Raw genomic sequence first — 20866 nt, forward strand, 5'->3', positions numbered from 1 at the left:
ATCCCATTTCATTCAACAATTAAAGTAAATTGTATACATATGGCCCAATTATTCTAACCCAATATTAAGCGTCATATTTCAATCTCCAAAGGCCATTCTACAAAAGGTGTATCTTTAAATCTAGTTTTTAAAAGGTTATGATCTTTTCTTAACCAGGATTTCACTGAAACTATTTAGTCAGGTGGAAAATAAGCCTGACAATACTGTAAACAAACAAACAAACAGCAATATATAACTAATGAACAGTTCACTCAATACTCACTCAATACTCACTCATATAGTTCAGAATATGTAGCTGCAAATAAAAATACTGTCATAGAAATACATACAGTATAGGAAATAATTTCAGGGAAAGGGAATTGGGAAAAGACAGAAGCAAAAGGAAAGCAGGCATCACCAACTCTACTTGCCAATACAACAGGTCTCAGTAAAGGTAGAAGTACTCTTAAAGGTAAAGGTAAAGGGACCCCTGACCGTTAGGTCCAGTCACGGATGACTCTGGGGTTGCAGCGCTCATCTCACTGGCCGAGGGAGCCGACGTACAGCTTCTGGGTCATGCAGCCAGCATGACTAACCCACTTCTGGCAAAACCAGAGCAGCGCACGGAAACACCGTTTCCCTTTCCGCAGGAGTGGTACCTCTTTATCTACTTGCACTTTGACTTGCTTTCGAACTGCTAGTTGGTCAGGAGCTGGGACCAAACAACGGGAGCTCACCCCGTCGCGGGTGTTTGAACCGCCGACCTTCTGATTCTCAAGCCCTAGGCTCAGTGGTTTAGGCCCCAGCGCTACCCACGTCCTCACAGTACTCTTAATAACCTCCAAATAACTCAGTTTACAGTGAGGAAGACAAACGAGAGCTTTGCTCTCTTCTCCTAACTGCATTATAACAAGAAACTCTTTTCAGCCTTCTGTCCTTGGTTTGGAGAAGATAAGAAACATTGGGGAGGGGGGTGAATTCCTGCATTTCTCACAATTTCCAAATGATTGGTTAATGACACAGTCAACCCTGCCCATCATGTTTTCTGACAAGCACACAGAACTTTGGGAACGCAGTATTGTGAGCAGGTTTCAATAGGATTAAAAGACAGTGGTTGAGATTTATGCTGTTTGATATCTAAATCTCTCTGGGTTGTCTTCCAAGAACTGTCTGCATTCTGGAAAGGAGGCAAACATTTCATTTCACTTATGCAGCAGTTTAAGCTTAGAAACAGCAATTGAGGAAAACCCTTTACGAACTCTGTAGGCTATTCCTGTAACATACCGAAGTCCCTCCCTGTCTTCCATCCTTCCTTCTGTGCATGCCAGGAGACTTGGGGTTGTGGGGATAAACAAGGTGACCCATGGCAAGTAAACATCACATATTTGAGCAGGAGAGCCTTGTGGCTGGAAGCACTTGTATGTAGGTGGGGAGAGAGACATTGCAAAGGCAAGAAGAGGGAACTCCAATACAACTGTAGGATCAAGGCTATAGTTTGGCAGACCAGAAAACAGGCACTGATACAGAGACTTAAAGATGAGAAAGAGGAGCAAACAGGGGTATAAACAGACAAATGACAAGGAGCCTAAATAACTGCAGCGGAGTGCCTTTCTTTCACCATAACTGGAAAAGTGCAACTTGTTCCTGTCAAAGCTCCTAAAAACTACAGCTTACAAGGCAATTGAATATCTCCTATGCCAATAAACCACAACACTTCTTGCTTGAAAAACTGATTAATGTCCCCTTCTCTCTTGCAGATATCCACTTCTCTTTCATGCTAAGTTCCATTCCTTCTTTTCCCTTTACTTAGTGTGTGTGTGTGTGTTTGAGAAAGAAGGGGGGGATTTCTCTGATTGCATCATCACTATTCTTCCACTGGAATGACATTGTGCTAATGTTTTTAATAAATATGTAGTTCTTACCATTAAGCCTCTTATTGTATTTCTAATCAAGAAGGCTCATTTTGACTGTAATAAGTGCACTTAAAAACTGAGAAGTAGAATGGCAGTAATAATACTTTAGCACTGATTTAGTCCTTAATCAAATTTGATGCCATTTAATAGAGAATAAGTATATTCACATATTAGACATTTCAGATACTGAACTAAACAAACAAAACTAAACTAACAACAAAATTCCCAGGGTATAAAGAAACCAACATACAACTACATCTACCATGTACCAAAACTGATAATTTTACAATACGACCCTAAAGTCTACACAAAATACACAATCAGTACCGCACATGCATTTTAAAAAAACGTTTTGTACCAATTCATATAGCTTTGCAGACAAGGTGGGGAAATCAAACATTTTCTTAGGCACTTCCTGTACAAGGTATGAAGTACATGTAAACAGAATCATTATAACCAACTGGCACTGAAAAGATGAGGACATGCCCAATTTTAGCATTGTTTATCCTGCATGAAGGCCACAGGGAAGTTTTTATTTCTGCTAATGTTTCAGGAAGACATTTCTGCTTAGTATTCTTTACCAATTGCACAACTCCCAGCATATTTCATGCCTGCTGATTAATAGTGCATACCTGTGTGGAGAACATGCCAGAATGTAAGTAAACTGTAGGCCTGTCTAGTACACTTACAGTAGCTAGTTCTGTAACTAGTAACTGTAACAGTGTGTCAATGTGAGCACACTAAAATGAATGACAAGACATGTGGCTGCAACACCCCTCAGTAGATGCAAGAGTGCAAGGATAACCTCATAGCATTTTGTAACTAATTGAAACCATTTTTTACTCATTAAAACACTTAAGAAATTTGTCATTACTGTACATTTTTTCTCCCCTTTGCTTAGCTCAGAATTGCTCAGTGCCATATGTACTGCTGAATACAATTAGCTTATTGACCAAGATATTGAACAAGATATTCTAATTTACTTAGTCATATTCATAATCTGCTTGTGTGAATATAAACATTAGCAGACTGCTAATTTTCTGAACTCAAACCTAACTAAATATCTTATTTGTACACATTGAGCTCAGACATTAAAAGCTAATGAACTCTCTTAGTTTAAACTTCCACTCAAGCAGCTGCTTCTAAGGTGGCTACCAGTGATGGATAAAGAGGAGAAATACTTACTTGCTACTTCCAGCGATGCATTGTGGCTCACAGCTTCACCAAGGTAATTCCTTGCTACACAGACATAGACTCCTTCATCAGGCCTGCTTTTGCGGCCATGAACTATTCGTAAGAAAAATAAAGATCCACTTGGCAGCAACATCCGATGAGAACGAGGATCATCTTTGTCTGTTTCAACCCTTTCTCCTCCTTTGTACCATTCAATAGTTGGTGTTGGCCTGCCTTCAGCCTTACAGTTCAAAGTTGCTGGTTCTCCTTTAGAAACAATTAGATCTGAAGGATGTTCAACAATGCGAGGTGGGGAATCCTCTTGGCGAAGACGGGAACCTAAAGAGGATAAATGTGAATAAAAATTTAAATTTCTACTTCTTGTCAAGATGTAATGGAAATGCGGTGGCTTGGATTTAAAATGGTGCACTTGAAAATCAACAAGTACTTCCTGGTTATTCGTATAGTTAAGCTTGATGTCATCTAGTTGGTAAGATTTTATTACGTTTATGGGCAATTATATTTTCTTCCAAATTAGCATTTACAATATATTTATTGCTATTTAACATGCTTGCCAGAGTTTTAAAGCAGTTCACAGTAAATATTTAAAGGCAGTACAATACTTTAAGAATTGGTTGCTTGTAGTATTGCTGTACTGTTAACATAAGATCAATACATTCATGAAATCAATGAAGTCAGTGAAAATGAGGAAGCAATATATAAATTGTTGTCGTTTAGTCGTGTCTGACTCTTCATGACCCATGGACCAGAGCACGCCAGGCACTCCTGTCTTGAATATATAAATACACATCTCCAAAAATTCAGCACATTTTGATCAAAGTATCTTTTAAAGAGTACTATTTTCAGCTGCCTCCTAAAGGAAAGACAATCATGGATGATTTTAACTTCCAGAACAAAACCGGGGCATTAACACAAACTGGCTTCTAATTTTGTGACCCCACTGTTCCATACTCAGTCAGGCAGTCGTTTGAAACCTTCCAGAAAGATGGATTGCATGAGGAGACTGCAAAAATGCAGATTTTCTTCATGCATAAAGTGGGGTGGCGTTAAGGGGAGAGAGAGACAAAACACAAGGAACTGCCTGTGAATATATTTCCACCTAAGTGCTGTAATAAAGTCACTCTTATCTGAAACATTCCATAAAATTCCTTAAATTGTAGTGTGCTGTATTTTTCATGAAGAGAAGAGTGGCACATAGAACGCATTAACCACAAATTTGATGACAGCCGCCAGAGGGGATGTAACAGCTTTGACATCTGAGTAATCTTTTTCCACAGCTATACTTTTAATTTCTATCCTTATAGTCAAGTTATTTAAGTTCCAATTTGTGTTTTATTTAGTAGAAGCAACTTTATGTATCAACATAAATCTTGCAAAGGGCACAAATCCTGTAATTTTCTTGTCAGAGATCTGTCCCAGAAGGGTTAGTTGGTGAACACAGAAACACAATACTTATTAGTTACATACTTTATCTACAAAGAACCCACATTTCTCCTTCTAAAAGCTGATAATCACTGCAATAGAGGAAACTAACAAACTTGCACAACCTGCTTTAGTATAAATTTCACATCTCAGAATGAAAGATATAGCATGCCAAATATTCAGAGCCTTTGGTTAAAAGAGCAATTACTGTGTACATAACACTGATCGACTTCACACAATTCATTTGCAAACTAATACCAAGATTCTGACAAAATTTAATTTCCTCAGTTGGTTTTTAAATACAAAGGGGCTGTTTGAGAGCAGGTGCAACAGACTGGTTGGAAGCATGACATGTGAGCCAGAACATCTTTGGTTCACATGAGCCCAGATATGAACAGACCAGATAGTGCACTAGGTGTGAAAATATTGGAGTGCACTAGGAAGTAAGCAAATTCTTGGAAGTACATCTTGTTTTTAAAAACTAACGCTATCACTTTTTAGATTCAAATGAAGACAACAGCTGCAATTATATCATTCATGGCAATTGGTGGTATCAAAAGAAATCATACCACAATTTAAATCAATGAGCTTAATTCCACGGATTCCAATGGTTCTACTCTGAGTATGACATGTATTATATATCATCTGTTATGTGCAACTCAAATTACACATCTCCAAAAGTTGTCTCCAAATCATTTCACCTACAAGTGTTTTCTGAATGCTTCTCTTTTTTTTATTAAAGGTTTTATTGGTTTACAAAGATACAGTGGTACCTCGGTTTATGAACACAATTGGTTCCGGAAGTCTGTTCATAAACTGAAGCGTTCATAAACTGAAGCGAACTTTCCCATTGAAAGTAATGGAAAGTGGATTAATCCGTTCCAGACGGTCCGCGGAGCAACTGTTCATAAACTGAAGCGAACTTTCCCATTGAAAGTAATGGAAAGTGGATTAATCCGTTCCAGACGGGTCCGCAGAGTACTTAAACTGCAGCGTTCATAAACTGAAACATGGGTGTAATTGGTTCCGGAAGTCTGTTCATAAACTGAAGCGTTCATAAACTGAAGCGAACTTTCCCATTAAAAGTAATGGAAAGTGAATTAATCCGTTCCAGATGGGTCCGCAGCGTTCATAAACCGAAAATTCATAAACCGAGGTGTTCATAAACCGAGGTTCCACTGTATGTGCAATGTCTCTCATAACAGTTTTACAAATCAGTTTCATTTGTTGAGACATTGGGAAGAAAAGGGGAAGAGAGGTAGATGGGGGGAGGGTGGGTGGGGGTGGGGTGGGGTGACCACCACAGCCAACCACAAAGGAACAACCACATCCTAGGCCAACCCCAACATCTCTCACCACCAAAGGAACACAAGCAGAGAACCTACACAAGCAATGCTGACAATACCCCCCACAGAAACATTGTCACCATCGTGTTTTCTGACAGAAATAACCACTGTACAGTAAAAAGCATTCACATCTTATATGATTGGGAAGCTGCCTAATAGATGTACAGTCATACTTCATGTTGCGTTAGGTTCATGTTGCATCTTTTCGGCTTGCGAACGTGGCAAACCCGTAAGTGTATACTTCCGGGTTTTGCCACAAGCACAGAAACGTTCTACGTGTTTCACGCATGCGCAGAAGTGCTCTATCACGCTCCGAGCTTGCGCAGAAGTGCCGCTCTAGTTGCGGACTTTTCGGGGTGCCAACGGCACCCTGGTATGGATCGTATCTGCAACTAGAGATACCGCTGTACATATGTAAAATAAACTCCCAAGTAGTATGGGGTGCTAAAAATGATTTTTTAAATACACTTGCAAGTGACAGTTGCAACCAAAGCTCTGCCTCTTTTCAGTGTAACTGGTATACATTCACGTTCTTGATAAATTATGCAGCTTCTCCTTACATGCATACAGACATGCATTTGTTAAAGAAAGCTTTTAAAATAAATCTGTAATTGTAATCTCATTCTATTTTCCTGGAAAAGTGAAATGTCAGAACTGTCTATATGTTCTTAATGTTATTTATTAACAGGATATGAAACCCAGTTCAGGAAACACCAGGGATACAAAAGGTCAGCTGCTTCCAATGTTTACACAATGTATAATGCCCAATTGAAAGTCTTGTTAACCACTTATGGCCACATGCATCTACTGTGAATATTTAATATTTTAAGAATTGTTAATATCAGACATATGTTTAACATTCATAATACCACCACACAGCCAGCTTTTAACGAGGAGAACGGGCTGCATAGTGTAAGATGGGCACTTACTAGTTTAACCAGATTGTTTAAATCCAAAATAATTAGGGTCCCCCCAAAAAACAAAGAATAAGCAATTAATATACATTATATTAAATGGAAGAATAATGGGTAGAATGGTGGTGTGAATTTTTCATGTCCATCTTAAAGTTAAAATTCAGATCTTGAACTTCTAAAACAATCTGTTCATAATTCTGTCTATATGGGAGAATAAAATCTCCAAACTAGTATCTGGAAGGGGGGAAAGTTAGTTTTATAATCTGTCAAATCTAAAAATGAAACATCTGTTGAAAGTGTAGCATAACTCTGGGTAAATTACGCAAGAAGTAATTGTGCTATTGAACCACATGCTTGCACAAACAAGATTTGTTTAGGGATGTATAATAAAGTTAAAGTATTGAACCAAAAAGAACACAACAACATGTTTTTATACCTAAAATTGTGTCAATCACCTGCTATAACCAATAAATTAAACAATAAGGATTAGCCCAGACATCCCCAAACTGCGGCGCTCTAGATGTTTTGGCCTACAACTCCCATGATCCCTAGCTAACAGGACCAGTGGTCAGGGAAGATGGGAACTGTAGTCAAAAACATCTGGAGGGCCGAAGTTTGGGGATGCCTGGATTAGCCCAATGTGAAAGGTCCATTATCTGTATAGAAATCTGACTATTAGATGTTGCTACGCATTATAGCAGTTAGCAACCATATATAATCTTAGGTAAAAAGCAAAGGTAGCATCTAGAACACATACATGCATTTTTTTTCAGGGAGTGATTGTATCATTTAGTGTTGTTGAGAGCTGTAGGGAAAGTTTTTTTTTTTAAGTATGCACATTTAATTGTGCACATTTAAGTATGCACATTTAATTCCTCCTCGCGAGGAGGAATTAAAGAACCTTTTAATGAGGGTGAAAGAGGAGAGCGCAAAATATGGTCTGAAGCTCAACATCAAAAAAACCAAGATCATGGCCACTGGTCCCATCACCTCCTGGCAAATAGAAGGGGAAGAAATGGAGGCAGTGAGAGATTTTACTTTCTTGGGCTCCTTGATCACTGCAGATGGTGACAGCAGTCACGAAATTAAAAGACGCCTGCTTCTTGGGAGAAAAGCAATGACAAACCTAGACAGCATCTTAAAAAGCAGAGACATCACCTTGCCGACAAAGGTCCGTATAGTTAAAGCTATGGTTTTCCCAGTAGTGATGTATGGAAGTGAGAGCTGGACCATAAAGAAGGCTGATCGCTGAAGAATTGATGCTTTTGAATTATGGTGCTGGAGGAGACTCTTGAGAGTCCCATGGACTGCTAGAAGATCAAACCTATCCATTCTTAAGGAAATCAGCCCTGAGTGCTCCCTGGAAGGACAGATCGTGAAGCTGAGGCTCCAATACTTTGGCCACCTCATGAGAAGAGAAGAATCCTTGGAAAAGACCCTGATGTTGGGAAAGATTGAGGGCACTAGGAGAAGGGGACGACAGAGGACGAGATGGTTGGACAGTGTTCTCGAAGCTACGAACATGAGTTTGACCAAACTGCGGGAGGCAGTGCAAGACAGGAGTGCCTGGCGTGCTATGGTCCATGGGGTCATGAAGAGTCGGACACGACTAAACGACTAAACAACAACAACAACATGCACATTTATTTCTTACATTTATACCCTCAGGGTAGTATAAGGGAGGATTACCCCATTTTATCTACACAACACTTCTGTGAGGTAGGTGAGCCTGTGAGCATATGGAGAAATCTGAAGTTAGTTCAGACACAGGGATCTGTCCTACATGAAGTCAGATGCAAAACAATTCAGTCAGCCTTTCTATAATTTCATTTGTCCTCCTTCAGCACACCTTTGACTCCCTATAACATCCTTCTGGACCGTCTAGAGGGCTTGGGAGCTAGGGGCACTGTCATACAGTGGTTCCGCTCCTTCCTCCTGGGCCGTGTTCAGAAAGTGGTGGTGGGGGATGAGTGTTCAGACCCCTGGGCTCTCACTTGTGGGGTGCCTCAGGGTTCTGTCCTCTCCCCCATGCTTTTTAACATCTATATGCAGCCGCTGGGAGAGATCATCAGGGGGTTTGGGCTGGGTGTTCATCAGTATGCGGATGATACCCAGCTCTACCTCTCTTTCAAATCAGAACCAGTGAAGGCGGTGAAGGTGCTGTGTGAGTGCTTGGAGGCGGTTGGAGGATGGATGGCGGCTAACAGATTGAGATTGAATCCTGACAAGACAGAAGTACTGTTTGTGGGGGACAGGAGGCGGGCGGGTGTGGAGGACTCCCTGGTCCTGAATGGGGTAACTGTGCCCCTGAAGGACCAGGTGCACAGCCTGGGAGTCATTTTGGACTCACAGCTGTGCATGGAGGCACAGGTCAATTCTGTGTCCAGGGCAGCTGTTTATCAGCTCCATCTGGTACGCAGGCTGAGTCCCTACCTGCACGCGGACTGTCTCGCCAGAGTGGTGCATGCTCTAGTTATCTCTCGCTTGGACTACTGCAATGCGCTCTACGTGGGGCTACCTTTGAAGGTGACCCGGAAACTACAACTAACCCAGAATGTGGCAGCTAGACTGGTGACTAGGAGCAGCCGCCGAGACCACATAACACCGGTCCTGAAAGACCTACATTGGCTCCCAGTACGTTTCCGAGCACAGTTCAAAGTGTTGGTGTTGACCTTTAAAGCCCTAAACAGCCTCAGTCCAGTATACCTGAAGGAGCGTCTCCACTCCCATCGTTCTGCCCCGACACTGAGGTCCAGCGCCAAAGGCCTTCTGGCGGTTCCCTCGCTACGAGAAGCCAAGTTACAGGGAACCAGGCAGAGGGCCTTCTCGGTAGTGGCACCCACCCTGTGGAATGCCTTCCCACCAGAGGTCAAAGAGAACAACAATTACCAGATCTTTAGAAGGCATCTCAAGGCAGCCCTGTTTAGGGAAGCTTTTAATGTTTGATGGATTCCTGTATTTTAATGTTTTGTTGGAAGCCGCCCATTATAATATTATATTATATTATTATTATTATTATTATTATTATTATTATTATTATTATTATTAATTATAGTTTTCTAGAAGTTCAACCGTCTTCCAGGTCAGTTTTCACCTACTAATGCATTTAAACGTGTTTTTTGTTGTTGATGATCCTTGTTTTCCCAATGTGCTCCTTGAATTATTTCTACTTATTGTCTCCTTATATCTTTTTTTTTGCCAAAGTTTGTTTTTCCCTTATTTCCCCTCATTTGGACAAGTGTTCAATATTTTAAAGACAGCCTTCTTACTTCTTTTAAGCTTCCTTGACTCTGTTTATAAATCACACTAGTATTCTCTGTGTCCTACTTTTAAAACTTCTCCAGTGTCAGGACTATTGTCTCCATATGCGCCAACTTACTAAGCAGATTGGGGGCACTGGTGTCGCGTGTGTTGGGTCTCACACCCATGTGCCAAGCATCCCAAGCTCTGGCTTCTTCTCCTCCTGCAGCTGCCAGGGGAAGAGGTCCTGGCTTCTACTGAGGTTGCACCAAGCATATTGCATTCCCTGAGTGTCACACACCCCGAGCGCTACACCCTGAGCTCCCTGTGTATGATGCACGCTGAGCATAGTGTGCCTTGAGTGTCACACATGTCAAGCACTCTAAGCGCCATGCACTGCACGCACAATGTTGGGAACAGCCAGGACATCTTTCCCCAGCAGTTGCAGGAGGAGGAGAAGTCTGGCATGGAAGCCACAACTCCGTGCTCTGCCACCTCCGTCCCCCTGTGCATTGTGGGGGCTCCACCAAATAATTATTCAGGGCCCCCAAAAAGCTCCTCACCCTGAGGTGGTGCCTCTTGGTGTTTCTAAATAATCAGCACAATAAAATCTTGCTATGTGTGCAAAAATAGCCACTTTTTTATATAATAGTCTACTGTATATAACTGATTAAGTTTTGCTCTTTACAGTGGTGCCTTGCAAGATGAATTTAATTCGTTCCGTGAGTCAATTCGTTTTGCGAAAAATTCATCTTGCGAATCGCAGTTTTCTCATAGGAATGCATTTCTTTTTTTGCCCATAGGAACGCATTAATTAAATTTCAATGCATTCCTATGGTAAACCACGATTGAATTCGTCTTGCGAGTCACCATCACATCGCAAGACGCATTCGTCTTGCGAAAAATTAAGTCTTGCAGGACATTCGTCTTGCAAGGTATCACTGTACATGTTAATATCTGGACAAAGGCATTGGCTCTTAGGCTGCAATCCTCCTGAAACATGAAGCAGTGCACCCAGATATCTTATGCTACTCAGCTTCAAAAGTGTCATATATACTTTGGGGAGAAAGGACTTTCAAATCTACATAAATTTCAGAGAGCCAGCATGATGTAGGGCAGGCATCCCCAAACTTCAGCCCTCCAGATGTTTTGGACTACAATTCCCATCTTCCCCGACCACTGGTCCTGTTATCTAGGGATCATGGGAGTTGTAGGCCAAAACACCTGGAGGGCTGCAGTTTGGGGATGCCTGATGTAGGGACTGGGTCCATCAAGCTCAGCATTGTCAACACTAACCCGCAATAGATCCCTCAGGGTTTAAGATGGGAGTGTTTACCAAACATACCTGAAGACATCAGGGATTGAACTTGGACCTTTTTCTATGCAAAGCACGTTGGATTCAGTATAGAGAGATATTGGTGCCATGCCCAGCATACCCTCATAGTTCACCATCACTCCCATTCAACCTGCCTCTCACTTTAGGACTTTTGTTGTAAAATGTTTACAGCTGTGTAAAAACTTAAATTAGCTTTCAGTTTAGTCACTTACAATGGTTATGTTTACAAACTTACCTGGACATACTTCTGAACAAATATCCATAGGTTTCACAGTTAGAGAAATAGATTACTAGTACAGTGCATACCTATGTGCTATGGTAAAATATAAAATATAATATGAAGCACAACTTATGAACTCCTTTTCAGAAAATTCCTCAAGAACCTGTCATGCATCTTTGGGCAGTGCTTGTGTTTTCTTGTTTGACATACTCAAACATCCTCTGAAGCTTTTAAAAACTAATAGATAATAGTCAGAGTCAAAGATGATAGTTGAAGAGCTTTGGTTTGTGTGAGTTATTAGCTCCTATAACAAAAAGTACCAAGGCAAAATTTTAGGGGTAATTTTGTGAAGACATTTATACTTTCAGAAAACAAAATATTTCAAACAGCCTTTTAAAGGATTAGTAACAAATCCCTGAAGGAATGCAGTCAACCTCAGTCATATTGAAACCTTGAAGTCAACTTTCCCAACATTCATGAAGCATTAGTGAGCACCAGGTTAATGAGGCACAAAAAGAATAAAAGGTGTGATGCTTTCACAGGTAAATCAACATAACCACACCCTAAAAGAGTCTGTAATCTAAATGAATAGTATAACAAAAAAGCTTTCAAAATTTAGTTGCTGCTGGGGATCACTTGGAATGGGAACTGCAGAAATATAAAATTTTCTTTCACTCAGTCGCTCCTCTAGTACTTTGGCTTAGTGCATTATTTTATTAATTTGAACAAAATTTCTGTATAATTTTTAATTATTAATTTCTCTAAAGAGAAGTATATTTTTGATCAAAGAGGAAGGCATGAAATAAAGATTTGGATCTCAGTAGTAACACTAGGACTTATATTAGACAGACTTGAAAGAAGCAAGCACATTAAATGCTATATTTAGAATTTGATTTGGGGAAAGGGAATGCCTTTCAGTGTATTGGAAGGCTGCTGAACAGAGTAATGCTGACAGATTGTTTTGCACATTAGTTTAGGGACAAATTTCAAACATTGAGTATTCTGAAATCTAAGAAGGCCCAGAGTCAAAAAACACTAAAGAGAATTGGAGGGCATGTGCATTTTAAAATAATTAAATCTTTATCATAAGCTGCTGCCATATTAAAGTGGAAATGATAAGCTCAACTGAGTCAAATTTTAGTTGCATATAATCATTAAGTTTCCTTAAGCATCTAATGCACAAATATATCACTTCTTTTTTAATTTAAAAGAAGTCATTTTGTTTTAATATGTTTGGTAGGAAAGTCATTTTATTTTAACTTGCTGGTAGCAAAACTAAAATGTTGTTGTTAACTCTAATTTCCTGATCAACATTTTAAAAAAATGTAATACCGGTAGTAGTGTACAGTTGTTAGAGTGCCAGAATAAGGCCAGGGTGAAAAAGTTAACTGGGTATTGTCAGCTTCATGAAACCAACATAATTTATTTATTGTTATGATGGTGAAATAATTTGATTCCTTCCTCCATAGAGCTTAGACTAACATGTGACTCCCCACTTGTATCTTCATAAACTGAAAAGCACCACCTAATATATTGTTCTGAACTATTAGAGCTCCAGCAAAAATTATGGAGTTTTAATACTGCTGAAGAAGTCACACGGCAGATGGTGCGTACCAAATTCTCTTTTGATCATAGCAACTATTCTCAGCAATACAGTCAAACCTCGGTTTCTGAACAGCTCTGTTTTGGAACATCCCGGCTCCCGAACACGTTTTTTGGCCAAACGTCCAACACAGCTTCCGCTTGAGTGCAGGAAGCTCTTGCAACCAATCGGAAGCCGCGCCCTGGTTGTTGAACGTTGTGGAAGCTGAATGGGCTTCCAGAACGGATTATGTTCAACAACCGAGGTTTGACTGTACAGTGGTACCTCGGTTTAAGTACACAATTGGTTCCGGAAATCTGTAGTTAACCTGAAGCCGACTTAACCTGAAGCGAACTTTCCCATTGAAAGTAATGAAAAGTGGATTAATCCGTTCCAGACGGGTCCATGGAGTACTTAAACTGAAGCGTATTTAACCTGAAGTGAACTTTCCCATGGAAAGTAATGAAAAAGTGGATTAATCCAGACGGGTCTGCGGAGTACTTAAACTGAAAGAACTCAAACCGAAGTGTACTTAAACTGAGGTATGACTGTATTCTAATCTAAGCAATGTGTCACATGCATTAACAGATACCTATCAGTGCACATGAGTCCTATGACATATATTGAGTGCCTTGTATACAGTACTGAAATCTTATTTTCTTAACAATAAAGTCAGTGACCAAGTGATAATAACTTCATTGTACAGTCATACCTCATGTTGTGTCTGCTTCAGGTTACATGTTTTTGTGTTGCGTCCCTTGGCAACCTGGAATACCAGAATGGGCTACTTCCAGGTTTTGCCGCTTGCGCATGCGCAGAAGCGCTAAATTGCACCATGCGTGTGCGCAGACGCAGCACTTCAGCTTGCATAAGTTCCATGTTATGGACGGGCCTCCGGAATAGATCCCGTACGTAACACATAGCTGCCAAGTCTCCCGTTTCCCGCTGTCATCCCGAATGGCGAAATATCCCACAATTCCCCCGGATTTCTTCTGGTGCCGCTCTGCCCATGCATGGGTACCAGAAATCGGGCAGTGCCGGCACCAGAAGTTGCTTCTACGCATGTCTGGACATGCGTAGAAGCGACTTCCGGTGCCTGCGCTGCTGATCCCGTATTTTTCTAACCGGGACTTGGCAGTTATGACATAAGAGGTTCCACTGTACTGTAGAGCAACTAATAACATTATGTTATGACAAACTGGAACAAACAGTTCAATCCAGGGTGGAATTTATCACATCTGAAAGTACACTAAATGCTGCAATACTGTACACACTTGCCCCTACAGAGGTTCCATTGAAGTCAATGGGTCTGACTTCTGAGTGAAAATATAAAGCCTCACCCTGAAATTCTGCTTTTGTCCCAAACTAGTTAGTCTACTGGTCACTATTATGTCGATTCTACTAGAAAAAGGCAAGTGATACTCCTAGAAAATAAGTCAGATCAAATAAATTAGATGTAGTCTAGAGACATTCTTAAGTTTATTAGCATTGATAAACTGAGCATGTGCACTGGAACTGCTTGCTTTGCCTATCCATCAAACCAGCTCTTTTATTGGTTAAGAACTTTATAATGATTTTTACCTAGCAAAACTGGATAAATCCAATATCTAGTTTAACACCACTATTTATATGTAGGTATATTTAAAATTAATTAGAACAGTGTGTAATATAATAGCACAAAACAGCAAAATTCTAGACACTGAAAGCATTGTCAATGTGTAACCATGGCAGTTTGCATTAGCTCATTGCTGGCCTTAATACAACCCACAATGACAGTGGAGATTCTACACTTGCTGACACAACACCCCATATTCCTACTACTAGCAATACCAGCAGTTTCCAAATTGCTCAGTAGTCTACCATAATCATTAGTAGCCAAGAAAGACTGTCACAAGCCTTTAGCATACTTTAGTGAATCAATACCTCATGTTGCGTCCGCTGCGGGTTGCATTCTTCTGGGTTGTGAATGCGGCGGACCCGGAAGTGTTTACTTCTGGGTTGTGCCATGAGCGCATGCACAGAAGTGTTCTGCACGTTTCACGCATGTGCAGAAGCATTCTGCGTGCTTCGTGCATATGCAAAAGCACTCTATTGCGCTTTCGCGCATGCGCAAAAGCGCCGCTCGGGTTGTGGACTTTTCGGAGTGCGAGCGGCACCCTGGAATGGATTGGTTCCGCAACCCGAGGTACCACTGTACAAATTCGGCTGGTATTTGCAAAACCCACAATAATCCAGCAGCAATAACAAGCTTTGATTTCTGCACTAAGCGATGACAGTAAATGTCAGAGCAACATAGGAATCTGCCTTATACAGAGTCAGAACACTGGTCTATCTGGCTCAGTACTGGCTACACTGACTGGCAGAGACCTCCAAGATTTCAGGCAGGGTTTTTTCCCCCATTGAACCTGGAACCGACTGCATGAAAAGCAGATGCTCTACCACTAGATCAAACAAAAGGCTGATCTGGTTTATTCTTTCCCCAAGGATACCTTTCTTTGAGAAGACACGCTTCCCACTCAGCTCTCTTCTTTTTCTTAACTTTGCAATGGATTGAGACAATTTAATCTGACTCTGAACATACAGGGCTGTATTAATATATGCTGATTAAGTCCTTGATAGACCACTTTCATTACTTGTTTAATTCTTTTTAAAAGCCATCTAACCTAGAGGCAATCACCAAATGTAAGGCTATTTAAGTTACATATGGAGCACTTCCTTTTGTCAGTCCTACTACCAATCAGCTTCAATGGATGTCCAAAATTCTAAAACAAGAAGTATGATAGAAATCTTTCTGTTGTACCATTCTGGAAGAAGAGGCATGAGAGTTTTCAAAGTGCATGATTTCTGGAGAGAGAGAGAGTATAGTAAAAAAGAAAGAAAAAGAAACCATATTTTTGTTAAATTGCTTCATAATGTTTTATGTTGAACTGGGCATCTAATAACAAAGTACATGTAGTGATCATCCATAAAATGATTGCTCAGCAATTAGAGTCATTCTATCAATATGTTGTTGTTGTTTAGTCGTTTAGTCGTGTCCGATATCAATATATCAATCCTATCAATATAGGATTTCTTTACTGTCTTTTAGCAATAACCGTGCTGTAAATAAAGATTAAACCATTCTAACATACTGCTTCAGTTAAAACTGGTTGTTATTAAACCAGGCAAAGGTCTTTAAAACACCCTAGCATATCTGGACTAAATGCACAATCCACTGAAAGAATTTACACCCCCACATCATGTTTTTTTCCCAAAAGAACAGAATAGTTAAAGGGAATTATCTGTAAAATGAGCTACCACCATTTTATTTATGTCCAGATTGCCCCAGGGTTTTCTTACTGCCTATGCAACATGTGCCAACATATCAGATTATATAGAGAATCTGCACAACACATTTAATTATCTCAACTCTTCCCCCCACCCCCCGTTTTGCACGTCCGGTTACCATCTGTATAAAATAATGTGTAATACAAACAAGAATCCCCACTTTAAACATTGGAGGGATGGCAGGGGTTGGGGGATGTGATGGGGAGATTAAGCATAAAGAATGCATTTCTACTGAAAAATGAACCAGAGGTTTTGAGAGCGGCTGTGGATTCCATAGACAGATGGTGTCAATCGACCTCTCTATTAGTCAAGTTTGCACAGAAAGTATAATGACCAGTTTATAAGATACCACAAGAACTCAATATAGCATAAGGAGAAGACATTAAAAATATAGTTTTGCCATCCAAAATGAGGCATCCCTTACCACATATGTTGTAAACCCAGCTATTGTTCACATCAACTAGCTTATAGTTTCCTCTATTGACTGTAGTGAAAACTGAGCTCTTTAAACATACAGGGGAAAACAGTCCCACAATGAACAGCTGGGCTTAACAGGTGAAAATATGGAATCTAATGGTTTTTCCATCAAAGTCTAGCTGCCTATTTGTTTTTCTTCTAGGAACTAATACTATTTAGACCTATTTTTTCATTGAGATGCCATAACAAAGTCTGGAATCCCAAACAATAATCCCTGAACGTAGTTCTTGGTGAATGTATGTCCAAATCAGAGGAATCAGATATGCAGTTAAGCCACAAAGATGAACCCAAATTTTGACATTTTATACCTTTAGCAATTAATAGCAGGGTGAGGCCTACCATGAGCCAGATTGAGGCAGCTGCCGTAGGTAGCAAATGCTAAGAGGCAAAGTGTGCACACACCCTCACATATTTTCCTTTGCCCCCTAAGATAGTTTGTGCCATCAGCTGTGGTGGATGGCTCTGCTGCATTACCAGTGTTGCAACAAGAGTAAACTGCCGGTGTGGTTGTTTTTTGAACAACCAGACCATGTTAGGCAGTAATGTCTTGACTCAGCCCTGAGCAGTACTGGTAACTGTACTAGACAGGGCAATCCAGTGCTGCTCTTTATGACGGAAAGTCACCAAGCAGGGCCGGCTCTAAGGCAAGGGCGCCAGGGGGGTGCTGGGCCGCCAGACAGCCGTGGTGGGAAACGGGGGGGGGCGCCGGAGCGATCTTCGCGCCAGGGCGCCCAATATTCTTAAGACGGCCCTGATACCAAGAGATGGTTGAAAGGCCCAAATTAGAATAATTTTGTGTGATATGCAAATGCATCCCACATATGAAGAAAGACAAAGCATACAAATGTACCAAAATCTGAAAACCTGCATTTTGGAAATGTAAAAACAGGGGGGGGGGAGAGCTATTCGATTCTGATCAAAGTAATTATTTTGACACTCACATTGGTTCATTCTGGCTCAGGGTAGAATATAAATTTGAATCAATAAATAAACCAGAGTGGGTTTTTTTTTAAAAAAGAACACCTACCTTTTTCCTCAGTGGTAAACAGTATTAAGTATATTATTGTTTGCCCTTATATATTCTAAGGTATTTGTTCATCTATATACATCAATAACAATAAACTACTGCTGTTCTTCGTTAATACAAATAAAATTAATTCAACAACTCATGCATTACTACTAATTAAAACCAGAACTCTTGTCTTTGGAACAACATTATGTACCTTACTTAAAGAACATTTTTTCCACTGGCATGCCACAGCCCACAAGAGTCCAAGGGAAGCCACTACAAGCATTCAGGAAAGGGTGAAGCACTATTACTACGTAACTAGTACATTATGTGTTCAAATAAATCCAGATGTTTATTCCAATGCTTTATTTTTGCTATGCGGTCCTGCCTTCAGTGTGGGAAGCAAAGACACATTGAGAACGATCCTTTGTTAATACGAGCCATGCCAAACAAAGAAGCATTGACAGAAATCAGCACCATTTCTTGTCACTGACTAAAGAGGTGAAATAGAACCTGCTTTTTTTCATTTAAGACCACTCTATATCCTTAAAATACAGAGCGAGTAAGTTTTTTTAAAAAAGATAAACCAAAATAATTCAGTCACCAGCTCTACTGACTCTCTTGAGAATCCATGTACACTTCTTCACGGACATTTCTTACCCTGGAATAAATAAACAGAGTAATGTCCCCACTGCATTTCCTACGAAACTGGGAATGCCCTGGAAAATCTGTTCAGCAAGTTTGCTACACATTTATTTCTAACATTACTGGGGTTTTGTTATTTTTTTTTAAAGGAATTATTAGTTTGTAATGATATGGCAATGTGAACACTAATTTAAAAAATAATGTGAACATTAAAATACAATAGAATACTAACCATAGGGCTTGACACGTAGAAGGATTTATAGCCCTTCTCTAAGTTAGTGTTTTAATTCAGACTTCTGAATGCACTATAAATGCAACTGGAAGAGAAGAAAACTCAACAAATATCTAGGTAGTTTGTTCAATGATGAGCTTTCTTCAAGGAACCATTGAACTCATGAGTGGTGAGCATGGTAGGGAGGTGCCACTAAACTGGATTCCTTATTGCCACTGGCGGAGGAAGAGAAGTGCGGGGGGAGCCATCATGGCTGGCTGCCTGCCCGCCTGCACTGGGTGCCATGCCCCTGCGGGTGGCACGCCATGCCCCCAGGACGCGCACAACACCCCTGCAGACAGTGTGCCCTGCCCCCGGGATGCACGCCAGCCCTGCCCTGTCTGTTCTCCACCCCCTCCCCCGGTGAAGCTCCGCCACTGCTTACTGCCACTTACCTAAATGGAACAGGGTGGCATTGAGGTCAGGGCCGTAGAGTGGTACTCGCAGAGTGAAGTTAGTGTTCCTGCTGATGTGTACCTGTTCAGCCCTGCCTCCACAGCCTCCAGGTAAGCAGTAGCAATGCCACTGTCCAGAAGGCAGCACTACTCCTGAATGAACTAGGGATTCTTTTTTAAGGTCAGGTAAAATAGTTTCAAGGATGCGAGTGGTGCTGTGGTCTAAACCACAGAGCCTAGGGCTTGCCGGTCAGAAGGTTAGCGGTTCTAATCCCTGTGAGGGGGTGAGCTCCTGTTGTTCGGTCCCTGCTCCTGCCAACCTAGCAGTTCGAAAGCACGTCAAAGTGCAAGTAGATAAATAGGTACTGCTCCAGCGGTAAGGTAAACAATGCTTCCGTGCACTGCTTAGGTTTCACCAGAAGCGGCTTAGTCATGCTGGCCACATGACCCGGAAGCTGTACGCTGGCTCCCTCGGCCAATAAAGCGAGATGAGTGCCACAACCCCAGAGTCGTCCATGACTGGACCTAATGGTCAGGGGTCCCTTTACCTTTAAAATAGTTCCTGTAACAAAGAAAAAGCATACCTGAAAGCAGTGGCGGAGCTTCATGCTCCAGCACAGGGGGGGGGGGGGGGCGGAGAGCAGGCAGGGCCGTGGCTTGCACGTGTCCTGAAGCCATGGCACCTAGTGCGGGCAGAGGGCAGTCATGATTGCACCCCACCAGGATCGCACTGCTGGGGGGCGGTATGCTCCCCTGCCCCCCTTCCTCCGCCAGTGCCTGAAAGGTGCACTGAACAACATCAATTCTTTTATGATCTAACCTTCTACAGCTTACATGCATACAGGATGCATACATTTATGCAGGAGTACAATAAGATAACTATCTGACCAGCCAAGATTCCCTGAAGAGATATTGAGCCCCCACCCACCCTGCCCTTGATGGGAAGGTCAGCACAAATTGGACCACCTACATGCATAAAGGAAATCAGTGTCCTGCTCTCACAACACAGAATTGTTGTGTAGGCCTATGCTCCCCCTTCCTCAATTATTTCCCTCCATTTTCCTACATATTACTACTACTTGTTTTTAGAACTTGAGCTAGGAAAGTGAGACAGCCACATTTTATGATCTATGAAAGCTACATGGTACATCAGGTGTAGTTAATGTGGCTGCCACCTACCATCATCCCTGACCATTGGCCATGCTGATTGGGGCTGTTGGGAGCTGTAGCCCACAATGTCTAGAGGGAACAGCATTGACTGCCTCTGGTGAACAGAATGACATTTAATGACACTACTGTCCTTCCTGTGCAAGCAAAGCTTTCCCTAGCTTTGTATCATCTGTATAATATGTTTGAAGCAATTTCCTCTCAGAAATACTTGAAATGGATTTTATTAACATACTGTTAGCTACACTTGTGCATTTGCATTTTAGGGTCACACCTTATGGTAACTCTCATGTTAAGACACAGTTAATTATTAGAAAAGACCAAAAGGCCATGGTGAGTTTGGTACTTAATAATTTGCTTTATTGTTCAATGAGTTACAGCATAAGATCTGCAATTCTTAAGTATTCAAGGTTTTGATTCAGCAACTTT

General features: G+C 41.1%; 1 protein-coding gene across 5 annotated transcripts in view; it reads right to left on the minus strand.

Moving 5' to 3' along the window:
• The window catches only part of ROBO1 (roundabout guidance receptor 1), a 577709-nt gene that overhangs the window by 218768 nt on the left and 338075 nt on the right, over window positions 1-20866 (minus strand). For all 5 annotated transcript variants that reach the window (XM_088667991.1, XM_088667990.1, XM_088667989.1 and 2 more), the window contains one exon: window positions 3078-3404. In XM_088667991.1, the coding sequence (XP_088524117.1) occupies window positions 3078-3404 (327 nt within the window). The remainder of the gene's footprint in view (window positions 1-3077; window positions 3405-20866) is intronic.

Source organism: Zootoca vivipara, chromosome 4 (genome assembly GCF_965207765.1).
Source record: "Zootoca vivipara chromosome 4, rZooViv2.hap1.1, whole genome shotgun sequence".
In the NCBI taxonomy this organism is placed as follows: Eukaryota; Metazoa; Chordata; class Lepidosauria; order Squamata; family Lacertidae; genus Zootoca; species Zootoca vivipara.